The 14616-nt window shown below is 41.4% G+C and overlaps 1 protein-coding gene across 2 annotated transcripts in view; it reads right to left on the bottom strand.

The window, feature by feature from the left end:
* Positions 1-13736, bottom strand: part of HELB (DNA helicase B) — a 44596-nt gene extending 30860 nt beyond the window's left edge. Inside the window, exons 1-3 of one of the 2 annotated variants that reach the window (XM_070409786.1) lie at positions 13508-13736; positions 3100-3501; positions 1833-2002 (exon numbers count right to left, since the gene is read on the bottom strand). In XM_070409786.1, the coding sequence (XP_070265887.1) occupies positions 1833-2002; positions 3100-3501; positions 13508-13709 (774 nt within the window). In that variant the 5' untranslated portion in view covers positions 13710-13736. Of the gene's footprint in view, positions 1-1832; positions 2003-3099; positions 3502-3673; positions 3853-13507 lie in introns of those variants that run through there. The other variant, XM_070409787.1, reaches the window with a different exon arrangement.
* Between the last annotated feature and the right edge of the window lie 880 nt (positions 13737-14616).

The raw sequence follows: 14616 nt of genomic DNA on the forward strand, positions 1-14616 counted from the left end.
TTTCATGGAGCCTCTAGACACATATTTATGGACTGAATTGTACCCCCAATTCATGTGTTGAAATCCTAACGACTAGTACTTCAGAATGTGACCATATTTAGGGAAAGGGCCCTTAAAGAGGTAATTAAGTTAAAATGAGGCCACTGGGGAGGGCTCTAGTCCAATGTGATTTATGAAATTAGGACACAGACAACTCTCTCTAGAGAGAGAGGACCGAGGACCGTGTAAAAACATAACAAGAAGACTGTCAGTCAAGGAGAGAGACCTCTGAAGAAATCGACCTTGTTGACACCTTGATTTTGAACTTGTAGCCTCCAGAACTGTGAGAAAATAGATTTCTGTTGTATAAGCCACCCAGTCTATGGTGTTTGTTAGAGCAGTCCTAGCAAATTAATACAATACCGCAGTACAAGTCTTTATTCTGGATGGTCAACAGTGAAACTTCAAGCCTCCTTTTCCCACTTGAGTCCCAGAATGTTCACTGCTCTGACTGCTTCTCTACTGAATAAATACATATGATAATCTAACATTTCAGGATCTTATTTTTCAAAGCATACAGAAACCAGTCATTTTACGTAGAAAACAAATTCATTATTCTTGTATTTCTCAAACAGGATGGGGAGGGTGTCTATTCACATTCGTGGGGACCCAAAAGTTACATTAGAATTTTTAAATTGTATTTCCATTTGGAAAACCACCTTTAACCAAGGACGGCCAAAATTTCAGTGCCACGTTTGGTTTCCAATGCCACTGGAGCCTCTTGATGTCTAATAATAACAAAAGTGTAGTCATTCATAAATAATATTGTTGTAATAACTTTAAAAATCTGAATTAATCATATATCCGATATGAGCAGTGAAAGTTCTTAAAAGTTCTAATAGGAAAGTACAGGATTGAGTTGCACTGCAGAATGCATTTGCCAAACTCAAAGAACTTGTGTCTTCAATGAAATCTATACTCAAGTTGCAAATGGCAGTTAAGTTAGCAAAAAATGTTTGCCATATTAAATTAAATTATATAACTAAATTATTAATAATGTGAATGGCATTTATTTTGTTGTTTTGTTTTCCTTTATATATTTATTGCATAAGAGCTAGAAGCACAAAAACTTTCTATTTAGTCCCTGGCCATATGGCTCAGATGGTTGGAGCATTGTCCCATACACCAAAGAGTTGTGGATTCAATTCCCAGGCAGGGCACATACCTAGGTTGTGAATTTGATTTCCGGTCATGGAAGGTATGGGACACAACCAATATTTCTCTCTCACATTGATGTCTCTCTCTCTCTCTCTCTCTCTCATCAATAAAAAACAAACAAACACACACACACACACACATATTATCAGATGAGGATTTTTTTTTAAAGTTTATATTTAGATCTCCTCCTCCTCTCCTCCCCCTCTCCTCAGTAAAAAAAAAAAAAAAAAAAGTAAGTTTATATTTAATTTGTAACAATCAAAGAAACATACATTAGCCTGGCTGGTGTGTCTCAGTGGTTGAGCATCAATCCATGAACCAGGAGGTCACGGTTCGATTCCCTGTCAGGGCACATGCCTGGGTTGCAGGCTTGATCCCCAGTGGGGGGCAGGGAGTGTATGTGCAAGAGGTAGTTGATCAATCAATGATTCTTTCTCATCATTGATGTTTCTATCTCTCCCTCTTTCATCCTCTCTCTGAAATCAATAAAAACATTTTTTTAAAAAAGAGAGAAAAATACATCAACATTGAGATCTATACAATTTTTTTCGTTTGAAAGAGATACAAAAATTGTCACATTTGAGAAATCTTGCCTTATATAAGATTACTAAATTCTAAGCAAATGTTTTACTTACTTTACTAAATCCAAGCTTCCATGGATGTGTACCTAAAATCTCTTCCATGTTTCCCAACACCTCGTTAGGACACGAGCTTATGAGCTGCTTAAAGTGTCGAGGCAGAAGAACTGGAAGAAATTCCATTATTTTTGGAAACTTCAACGCTATCATTACACTTCTAAATGGAACTGCAGGATATCAAAAAAGACCAAATCAAAACATACAAATGAGCTCACAGAACAACCAATTTGATGGATTTTCTTATTTAGTACCCCTAGCTCAAGAAATCCAAATCAAAGAGAGATTAATAAATTTACTTTAACCAGCAAGAAATCTCATATTATAACAATTTATTTGTACTGAGATGGTTTTCACTGTATCAAACACCAAAATTTATATCCTTTAAATGCTTAGGTAACTTCCTAGTCTTTTGTTTCATTTTGTTTGCAAATAATTAGAATAAAATTCTTGACTCAATGACATAAAGATAAAATCAAAGCTAAATATAAAAATAATACACATATTAACCTTAATCAATTTCATTGTAACTGTGATCCTTTTGTCACTGAAGTCATATGATGGTGTTCTGCCAAAGATCATCTCACCCAATATCTTCATATAAAAATATATATAACATATATTTTTTATTTTTTTTCAGAGAGGAAGGGAGAGGGAGAGAGAGAAACATCAATGATAAGAGAGAATCATTGATTGGCTGCCTCCTGCACACCCCCTATAGGGGATCGAGCCAACAACCCAAGTATGTGCCCTTGAACAGAATCGAACCTGGGTCCCTTCGGTCCACAGGCCAACACTCTATCCACTGAGCCAAACCAGCTAGGACCCAGTCTCTTCATATTAAAGATGAGGAACCTGGAATGTCAATGACATACTTCAAAAGCAATATAAACACATTTTCATCAAACCAATTTTAAAAAGAATACTATGGCCCTGGCTGGGTGGCTTAGTTGGCTGGAGCATCATCTCATAAACCAAAAAGTTTTGGGTTTGAATCGGTCAGGGTACATATCTAGGTTTCAGGTTTGATATCTCTCTCTCTCTCTTCTCTCTCTCTCTTTCTCTCTCTCTTTCTCTCTCTCTTTCTCTGTCTCCCTCCCTCCCTCCCCCACCCCCATGCGACTTCTCTAAACATAACCTCAGGTGAAGATTAACTAAAAAAAAAAATTAAGGTACTATGCCAAGATACCATTGTGACAATATTTAAAAGACCTAAGTCAGTAAGTATCTCAATTACACTAAACTCGATAATAAAAATCACACCTACTTGTTTTTTTCATAGAACGCCACATCTTGTTATCTGGTTGGGACTCTTGCTGTGTAGATTGTTTTTTACCATTCTTCATATTTTCCTTCTCAAAAGTTCTCAACATTTCCCAAAGATTTTCAAAGTTGAGATTTTCATAGCCTAATGTTGCATTTACCCAAGCTAAAAATTTAGTTATAGTGTCACTGGGGACATTACAGTCTTTAAGAAAGAGGGAACAGATATTTTCTTGATTTGGTGGTGACATATCAGACTGTAAAAAGTACGATGGAAATCCTTGAACTTGATAGTTCCTTGATCCTGCAGGCTTTACTTGTACCTTCACTCGCCACCAAGGACCCGTTAATGGAAAATGTCCAGACACTTCATAATTCTTCCGAGTGTTTTCATCAGAAATTACAACTTAAAACAAAAATTTTATTCAGTATATATTAAAACCTCTTTCCTAAAGTTTTTGTTTTTTAACCAAATACATCATTCTCTGTAACTCTCCCCTGCGCTCCCCCTCTGCCCCCGCCGCGCACACACACAGCACCCCTACAGACATCTATTAGGGTGTCTATATTCCACTTACCTGTTTCCCTGTCTCGGTCACTACACTGTAAGCCCTCTAGCATAGGACAATGTTTCATTAGTCTTTGAGCTCCAAGAGGTAAGCAATGGTGCATGGCAAAAGCCTGCTGTTCTTCTAAAAGTAGTCCTCTCTCTGCTACTTTGACTTCAGCCAAAACTGACCTTCATGCAGTTTCTAAAAAAAAAAATGTCATGGTCCCTCCCACCACCAGGTCTTTGAATAAGCTGTTCCATCTGCCTCAAGCATTCTCTTCTTTACTGTTTATCCCATTTACCTCAGCTTAACTATCTTCCTCCGGAAAGCCTTCACTGAGTCTCATGAATATAACCTCTCTAGCACAACTTACTATTTCTCCTAAGCACTGAGTAACATGATAGTTAGTTCTGTGATTATTTAAAGAATGTCTGTTTAATTCAATAGATAGTAAGCTCCATTAGGACAGCAAACTCATCATCATATCTCTCCAGGGTATCCCTGCAACAACCTTGCTTGGGACATGGCAGCTAGTCACTAATACTTTTAGGATAAATTACTAAACCCTCCACAAACACTTGAAAATTGTCTAAACCTGTGTTGTCCACTCACATGTAACTATTAAAATTAAAATTAAAATTAAATAGGATATTAAAAATGGCAGCCAAGTAAGTAAATGCTGCTCCCAGGACCAAACTGGAATTACAACTATAATACAGAAAAACTTCCTGAATAATCAATGGAAAACTTGCAGGAGAGAATCCTGATACCCGAGGACCAAAAGTAGAGACAACATAGAGACTGGTAGGAGGGGCAGAGGTGTGAAAGGGCTGGCTGGGTGCCCACAGACAGCAACTGAAGTCTCCGAGAGAGATCTCAGCTGAGGGGGGTTGCCACTGAGAACTGTGGGATCTAATCTCCAAGCTGGGCCCTCCACACCAGCAGAGAGCACTAGAACTGACAAGAGTGTCCACAAAACACCTGGCTGTGAAAAGCAGCAGGGTTGCTTATTTTCCAGGGACAGAGAGGTGGAAATTCACACACCCTCTTAAAGGGCCAATGGCACCCTTTAAAGTGTAGAACCACTCACCTTATGCTCCAGCAGAGGGAGGGCAGAGTGGATTGGAGCTGTGTGAGCAGGAGCCAGGAACAGGGCTCTGGGGTTAGAGCTCAGAAGGCAGACACCCCAGTTTCCTGTGCTGAGTCATTCCCTCACACAGCAGAGGTCATCTTTGTCACACAGACATTTGCTACACCGGCAACTTTGCCTGGGGGGAAGATAGCCGACCCACCCTACTGGAAAACAACTTGCCCCAAGGTGTGTGTAGGGCGAGGCTATAGGGTTAAGCCTGGGACTGACCTGTTGGCAAAGCCACAAATAAGTCCCAGCTTAGAGAGCACAGTCCTCTTAGCATAATTAGGCTTGACCTTATGACCTCCCTAGATCTTATCCGGGTAGCTAGTGGGCTGTGGGAGATGCAGCAACTGCTGCCAAAACAAGTGAAACTCACAAGGATATTGTAACTATGGTGACCACTACCTTGTTTACCTCTGGCTATAAAATAAAGACTCAGCTTGCCATCTGGGTCTCTCTCTGTGGCCTCAAACAGGCACAGGAAGATCCACCTAGACCCAGCTTATTTTCTCTGTCTGTCATTTCTTCATCCTTCACCGCCCTCCCTCAGGCTTGCGGAACCTTTGGCTGAGCTAGCTCCGCACAGTGTGGAGTTCCTGAGACCCAGTCTCTTAATGGGTGGTCTCTGGAGGATCTGAGTCTCTGCTTGATCTAATTAGTCAGAAACAGTTTGATACTGTTCAGAACCAGAGATTGAGGGGCTTAGCAGATCTACCTATACAGAGTCACAAACCCAAACAGGCAGCCAAAATAAGACAAAGAACAAGAGAATGCTCCAGAAGAAGAGAAAAATGAAATGGAGAAAAGAAATTTATCTGATACAGAGTTCAGAATAATGATGGGAAAGATGCTCAACAGCATGAGAAAACATATTGTAACTAGGAAAACAGAAATAAAGAATGACATAGCACAAAGAACACACTGGAAGGAATACACAGCAAATTAGGGTAAGTTGAGGATTGAACCAGTGAATAAGAAGACAGGGTTGAAAAAAATCACTCAGAGAACCAAAAAGAAAAAAACAATTAAAAAATCAGGACAGCTTAAGGGAGCTGGGGGACAATGTGAAACATAACAATATTAGAATAGCAGGCGTGCCAGAAGAGGCAGAAAGGGAGAAAGAGATAGAGAAACGTGTTTGAAGAAATAATGAAGTAGAAATAATGGCATAACTTTCCTAACCTGGTAAAGGAAAAAGTCACACAAGTTCAGGAGGCACAGAGAACCCCAAGCAAGAAGAATCCAAACAGCCCCATGCCCAGACACATTATAATTAAAATGCCAAAAATTGAAGACAAAGAGAGAATCTTAAAGGCAGCAAGAGAAAAGAAAACTGTTACCTATAAAGGAGTTCCCATAAGGCTGACACCCGATTTCTCATCAGAAACTCTACAGGCCAGAAAGGAATAGCATGAAGTACTCAAGGTAATGGAAAGCAAGGATCTGAGACCAAGATTACTATATCCAGCAAGGCTATCATTCAAAATAGATAATCAAGCCCTAGCAGGTGTGGCTCAGTAGATAGAGCGTCAGCCTGTGGACTGAAGGGTCCTGGGTTTGATTCTGGTCAAAGGAACAGGCCCAGGTTGTGAGCTCAGTCCCCAGTAGGGGGTGTGCAGGAGGCACCCGATCAATGATTCTCTCCCAACATTGATGTTTCTATCTCTCTCTCTCTCCCTCTCCCTTCCTCTCTGAAATCAATAAAAAATAATTAAAAAAATAAAAAAATAGACAAATAAAGAGCTTGCTGAACAACAACAAAAAAGGCTAAAGGAGTACATCACCGTCAAGCCAGCATTACAAGACATGCTAAAAGGACTGCTGTAATGAGAAGATGAAATAGAGAGAAACCTAGGCATACAGAATTAAAAGTAAATAAGTACCTATCAATAATAACCTTAAATGTAAATGGATTAAATGCTCCCTTCCAAAGATGTAGGGTAGCTGAATGGATACAAAAACATGACCCAACTATATGCTGTCTAAAGAGACCCACCTCAGAACAATACACACACACGGGATGAGAGTAAAGGGATAGAAAAAAATTTTCCATGCAAATGGAAAAGAAAAAAAAAACTGGAGTAGCAATACTCATAGCTGACAAAATAAACTTCAAAATGAAGGCCATTACTTCCCTGTGTGGTTTGGCTCAGTGGATAGAGCATCGGCCTGTGGACTGAAGGTTCACAAGTTCAATTCCAGTAAAGGGCACACACTCGCATTGTGGGCTCAATCCCCAATGGGGAGTGAACAGGAGGCAGTCAATCAATGACTGTCTCTCATCATTGATGTTTCTATCTCCTTCTCTCCCTCTCACTTCCTCTCTGAAATCAATAAAAAAATATTTTTTTAAAAATGAAGGCCATCACAAGAAACAACAAAGGACACTACATACTACTAAAGGGATCAATCCAACAAGAGGATATAACCCTGGTAAACATATATGCACCCAATATGGGAACACCTAAATGTATAAAAAAACTTCTGGGGGACTTTAATGGAGAGATAGACAACAATATAGTCATAGTAGGGGACTTTAACACCCCACTGACTTCACTGGATAGACCTTCCAGACAAACAGTTAACAAGGAAACAGTGACTCTAAAGGACACACTGGATCAGATGGATTTAATTGACATTTATAGAACATTTCCCCCCAAAGCTGTAGAATATATATTCTTCTCAAGTGCACAGGGATCATTCGCAAAGCTAGACCACATGCTAGAACACAAAACCAATCTTTAAAGTTCAAGAAGATTGAAATCATATCAAGTACCTTCTCAGATCACAGTGAAATGAAATTAGAAATCAACTACAGTAGAAACACCCAAAAAATTCCAACACATGGGCTTAAATAGCAATGAATGGTTACCAATGAGATCAAAAAAGAAAACAAAAACTTCCTGGGGAAAAAATGTAAATCAACAAACAACAACCCAAAATCTCTGGGACATAGCAAAAGCTGTCCTGAGAGGGAAGTTCATAGCACTACAGGCCTACCTCAAAAAAACAAGAAAAATTAACAATAAAGTTGTAGTTAACCCTACAACTTAAAGAACTAGAAAGAGAACAACAAGAAAAGCCCAGAGTGAGTAGAAGGATGTAAATAATAAAGATTAGAGCAGAAATAAATGACATAGAGACAAAAAAAAAATACAAAAAATGAGCTGGTTCTTTGCAAGGATAAACAAGATTGATGAACCATTAAGCAGACTGATCAAGAAATAGAGAGAGGACCCAAATAAATAAAATCAGAAACGAAAGTGGACATTGTGGATAAAATGGACAAATTCCTAGAAAAATACAATTTCCCAAAACTGAATCAGGAAGAATCAGAAAATCTGAATAGGCCAATAACAACTGATGAAATAAAAGCAGTAATAATAAAAAACTCCCAGCAAACAAAAGTCCAGGTCCAGACGGCTTCACGGGGGAGTTTTACTAAACATTCAAAGAACTAACACCTTTATTTCTCAAACTATTCTAAAAAATCCAAGAGGAAGAAACAGTTCCAAGCTCTTTTTATGAGGCCAGTATTATCCTAATTCCAAAACCAGATAAAGACACTACAAAGAAAGAATGTTACAGGTCAATATCCCTGATGAATATAGGTGTTAAAATCCTCAACAAAATATGAGCAAATCGGATCCAGCAATATATTAAAAAAGATCATACACCATGACCAAGTGGGATTTATTCCAGGGATGCAAGGCTGGTACAATATTCGCAAATCATTAAACATGATACATCACATAAACAAATTGAAAGACAAAAATCACATGATTATATCAATAGGTGCAGAAAAAGCATTCGACAAAATCCAACACCCTTTTTTGATAAAAACTTTCAGCAAAGTGCAAATAGAGGGAGCATATCTCAACATGATAAAGGCCATATATGACAAATCTAAGAACAGAAACAAGACAGGGATGTCCGCTGTCACCACTCTTATTCAACATAGTACTGGAAGTCCTAGCCACAGCAATCAGACAAGAAGAAGAAATAAAAGGCACAATACCAGATTTCAAGTTATACTACAAAGCCACTGTAATCAAAACAGCCTAGTACTGGCACAAGGACAGGCACATAGATCAATGGAACAGGACAGATGCCCCAGAAATCGACCCAAACCATTACACTCCATTCATATATGACAAAGGAGGCAAGTGCATACAGTGGAGCCAATAAATGGTATTGGGAAAATTGGACAGATATATGCAAAAAAATGAAACTAAACCACTAATTTACACTATACACAAGAATAAACTCAAGAGAAACCAAGATGGCGGCATAGGTAAACATCAGAAATTGCTGCCTCGCACAACCACTTCAAAAATACAACTAAAAGACAAAACGGACATCATCCAGAACCACAGGAAGGCTGGCCAAGTGGAAATTCTACAACTAGAAGGAAAGAGAAAAGCACACTGAGACTCAGAGGAGGTGCGGAAGTAAAGTGCAGAGGTACGAAGGCGCACATGGGAAAAGCTGGCAGCTGAGGACGCTGCACACGTGGAAAGGGCTGGCAGCTGAGGACATGGTTGACTTTTTCAATCGGGAGGGAGTCTCAAGCTCCTGACTGCTCTGAACTCCAGTTCCGGGCGAGTCTCTGGGGAACCAGACTCATACGGGGAGAAACTGGACTGTCTGGCATTGGTCAGAACTTGAGGGCGGCTTTCTCTCAGAGGTGCTTGCAGCGATTACAGGGGCACTGAGACGCGGGGCCTGTTAAGGCAAGACTGAGGAGCAGCCATAGCTGTTTGCTCCACCCTGTTGATCCCCTGAGACCCACCCAAGCTGTGCACAGAAGCTTTTCCATATGAAAGGCCTGGCCCTTTGCAATCTGAAAATTGCCTGACAAACTGCAACTGGATCAGAGAAACCCAGAACATCCAAAAGAAGGCCCAAGGCCCCACAGCAGCTTGCATTGCTTCACAGCTGGGCTCCTGCTGGGTAGCCTCGGGCAGAGGCTAAATTAGCACCTCCTTAGAAATCCAAGAGCCAGTGTACCCAGTGGTCAGAGTGGGACCATCCAGATTACAACTCCTCAGATCCATAAGGGACACACTAAGGGGGCAGACTCAGTAAGCACCAAAGCCCCACTGAAGCAAGTCTTGCCCATGAAGGGTGTCTCCAACACAGAAGTTCTCCCACTGCAGACACAGCTGATTCTCACAGCCAATTGGCCTAGAGGTCAATTCCTCCCAGTGATACCTACAACAATCAAGGCTTAACTACAACAAGACTGTGCACAAAGCCCACAAAGGGGTGCACGAAGAGTGTCCTCCTCAGGTAATTGGGGAGGCTGAGCCACTGGGCCCTATAGGACACCTAGCACACAAAGCCACTCTACAAACACAGGGAAGTAGCCAAAATGCAGAGACAAAGAAACAGGTCACAAACGACAGAAATGGAGGAAAGCAAACGACTGGATATAGAGTTCAAAACCACACTTTTAAGGTTTTTCAAGAACTTTCTAGAAACTGCCGATAAATTTAGTAAGACCCTCAAAAAGACTGGTGAGACCGCCGATAAATGTAGTGAGACCCTCAAGAAATCTAGTGAGACCCTCGAGGTTATGAAAAAGGACCAACTAGAAATTAAGCATACACTGACTGAAATAAAGGATATTATGCAGAGTTCCAACAGCAGACTAGAGGATCGCAAGAATCAAGTCAAAGATTTGAAATACGAAGAAGCAAAAAACACCCAACCGGAAAAGCAAAATGAAAAAAGAATCCAAAAATATGAAGATAGTGTAAGGAGCCTCTGGGACAACTTCAAACATACCAACATCTGAATTATGGGGGTGCCAGAAGAAGAGAGAGAGCAAGATATTGAAAACCTATTTGAAGAAATAATGGCAGAAAACTTCCACCACCTGGTGAAAGAAATGGACTTACAGGTCCAAGAAGCACAGAGAACCCCAAACAAAAAGAATCCAAAGAGGACCACACCAAGACACATCATAATTAAAATGCCAAGAGCAAAAGACAAAGAGAGAATCTTTTTTTAAAATTGTTTTATTGCTTAAAGTATTACAAAAAGTATTACATATCAAAGAGAGAATCTTAAAAGCAGCAAGAGAAAGACAGTCAGTTACCTACAAGGGAGTACCCATATGACTGTCAGCTGATTTCTCAACAGAAACTTTACAAGCCAGGAGGGAGTGGCAAGAAATATTCAAAATGATGAATAGCAAGAACTTACAACCAAGATTACTTTACCCAGCAAAGCTATCATTCAGAAGTGAAGGTCAGATAAAGAGCTTCACAGATAAGAAAAAGCTAAAGGAGTTCATCACCACCAAACCAGTATTATATGAAATGCTGAAAGGTATCCTTTAAGAAGAGGAAGAAGAAAAAGGTAAAGATACAAATTATGAACAACAAATACATATCTATCAACAAGTGAATCTAAAAATCAACTGAATAAGTAATCTTACGAACAGAATAAACTGGTGAATATAATAGAATCAGGGGCATAGAAAGGGAGTGGACTGACTATTCTGGGGGGAGGTGTGGGGGGTACAGGAAGAGACTGGACAAAAATCGTACACCTATGGATGAGGACAGTGGGGGGGTGTGAACTGGGTGGAGGGGAGCTATGGGGGGGAAAAGAGGAACAACTGTAATAATCTGAACAATAAAGATTTAATTTAAAAAATAAAAAATAAATAAACTCAAAATGGATAAAAGACTTAAGTCATGAAGCCATAAAAATCCTAGAAGAAACTATAGGCAGCAAAAATCCCAGACATCTCTCATAGCAATATGTTTATGGATACATCTCCTAGGGCAAAGGAAACTAAGGAGAAAATAAACAAATGGCACTATGTCAAAATAAAAAGCTTCTGCACAAAAAAAGAAAACCTCAACAAAATGAAAAGGGAGCCCGCTGTATGGGAAAACATATTTGGCAATGATATATCTGATAAAGGGTTAATATCCAAAACATATAAGGAACTCATACAACTTAACAAAAGGAAGACAAACAATTCAATTTAAAAAATGAGCAAATGACCTAAATAGACGATTCTCCAAAGTGGGCATACAGAGGCTCAAGAGACATATGAAAAAATGCTCAAAGTCACTGATCATCAGAGAGATGCAAATTAAAATGACAATGAGGTATCACATCACACCTGTTAGAATGGCTACCATCAACAAATCCACAAATGACAAGTGCTGGTGAGAATGTGGAGAAAAGGGAACCCTAGTACCCTGCTGGTGGGAATGCAGACTGATGCAGCCACTGTGGAAAACAGTATGGAGTTTCCTCAAAAAATTAAATATGAAACTGCCATTTGACTCAGTGATCCCACTTCTAGGAATATATCTTAAGAGGCCTGAAACACCAATCAGAAAGAATGTATGCACCCCTATGTTCATAGCAGCGCAATTTACAATAGCTTAGATCCGGAAACAGCCCAAGTGCCCATCAGTAGATGAGTGGATAAAAAAGCTGTGGGACATTTATACCATGGAATCCTATGCAGCAGTAAAAAAGAAGAATCTCTTACCCTTTGAGGCAGCATGGAGGGACCTAGAGTATTATGCTAAGTGAAATAAGCCAGTCAGAGAAAGACAAGTATCACATGATTTCACACATATGCGGCATCCAAGTAACAAAACAAACTGATGAATAGAGTGGGTCCAGAGACCTGGAAGCATGGAACAGCGTGCGGAATCTTGGAGGAAAGGCAGGGAAGAGTGGGTGGCTGGGAGGTAATCAACCAAAGACCCTGTATGCATATGCATGGGCACAGACAATAGGGTGGTGAAGGCCTGGGGCGGGGGATGGGGGTGAGCTGGAGGGGGTCAATGAGGGGGAAAAAACGGAGACGTGTGTAATACTTTCAACAATAAAGAATTATTTTAAAAAATAAGGAAATAAAAAGAAAAAATAAATAAATTTAAATTAAATTAATTTTAAAATTTAGGTCCTTTGTTGCACTAGCTGCATTTCAAGTTCTCAATAGCCACATGTGACTAGTGGCTATTGTACTGGACAGCGCAAATATAAAACCATGCCATCATCACAGAAAATTCCACTGGATGGCACTGGTCTAAATAGTAAAATATTATAAACAGCTGCCACAAGGATAATTCATAGCATAGGAAACTACACACACTAAACACGGATATCAATAGTATTAACACAAGGTTAATGAATCAATGATGCCTTGATGGTGTTTCTTGGGTGCTTGTGTTTTCTTTTTTTAAAATATATTTTTATTGATTTCAGAGAGGAAGAAAGAAACTTCAATGATGAGAATCATTGATCAACTGCCTCCTGCACGCCCCCTACTCGGGATGGAGCCCACAACCCGGGCATGTGCCCTTGACTGGAATTGACCCCGGGATCCTTCAGTCCACAGACCAACGCTCTATCCACTGAGCAATCCGGCCAGGGCGCCTGTGTTTTCTAAGCAGCTGGGAAAAAATCTCGTATTTGACTCCAGGCTGGATACGGAAATAGTTAAAAGCCCCCGATTCACTACTTCAAAGAGTTGTGAACATTACAAGAGAGAATACATGTAGAGCACAAGCTTAACACATAGTATTTGCTCAAGTTACTGCTACTATATTATCAATATAATTTTATCTAAGTAAACAAACAGCTAGGCCGTCCCCAACGAAGTCTGCGAACAGCGCTGGGGCGCCTTACCCCGGACAGGGCCACGTTCACCCCCACGCCACCCCCAGGCTCCCGCGCTTCCTCACCGTGGAGGCACCCGGGGAGGCTGCCGGCCTTGAGGCCCCCGCTGCAGAGCTCCTCGGCGTCCACAAACACCGGCTCGTCCTCCTCCTCCACCAGGCAGTCATCGTCCTCCTCCTCCAGGCAGTCCTCGTTCCCCTCCACCAGGGCCTTGGACGGGAGCAGCTGTCCCTGCAGTTCGCGCAGCTGCTGATTCCTAGAGGCCATAACTCAACTCTCCGAAACTCAACCCAACCCGGGAAAACCCGGCCTGGGCACCCGGCCTTCATCAGCCAATCAGGCCCGCGGCTGCAAGATCGTCAACTTCCGGGAACGCCAGTGCGAGCGCGGAGGGGCGGGGCTGCAACGAAGCTCCGCCCCCACACCGCGGGCTGGGCGGTGTGCACCGGGTGGGGGGGGCGGTGTGCACCGGGTGGGGGGGCGGTGTGCACCGGGTGGGGGGGCGGTGTGCACGGGGTGGGGAGCGGAGGAGGTCAGCGCCTGGACGGAACCAGGGGTTTGGACGAAATCGAAATCAGCCCGCTGGGCAGCGGCATGTGTGGCACCTGCTGGGCCGCTGGGCCACGACAGCTCCTTCGGAGACTGAATCACGGGGGAAGGCCACGTCTAGTGAGCCTAGGGAGCCCGGAAAAGCAAGCCCTCCCCACCACCCCCAAAACGAAAATCCAGATGCCCTTCAGGAGCACGGAACAGGGAATCTCCCATCTGAGACTAGTGACTGTTTGGGGCCTCTGTTTCCTTAAAGAGTTGGATTTCTATCATCAAAAGCAGTTATGCAAGGTGCAGATCTCTAGTCCCCATTCCACCCATTGAGTCTGGATCTAGGGCAGGGCCCAGGGTTCTGTCTTTTAAGGCAAGTTAGGGTTCTTTATTTGGATGCTCTGCCAGGTCTGGAAACCACTGTACTGTATTAGATAACATTCGAAGTCCTTTTCATCTTTTTCTTGGTGAGTACACCCTGGTCTCCCAAATTTCTTTAAGCAGAAAGAAATTTTTGCTCCCCTGCTCACTGGGGAGCAAAAAATAAAATAAAAAAAGGCATCTACTCTTAGCCCAGAATATAGACGGGGATGGGGGGAACAAAGTAGAAGAGAAAGGACAGTGTTTTTAAAAA

This window comes from Myotis yumanensis, unplaced genomic scaffold (genome assembly GCF_028538775.1).
Source record: "Myotis yumanensis isolate MYYU_CA2020_CCGP unplaced genomic scaffold, mMyoYum1.0.hap1 SCAF_3, whole genome shotgun sequence".
In the NCBI taxonomy this organism is placed as follows: domain Eukaryota; kingdom Metazoa; phylum Chordata; class Mammalia; order Chiroptera; family Vespertilionidae; genus Myotis; species Myotis yumanensis.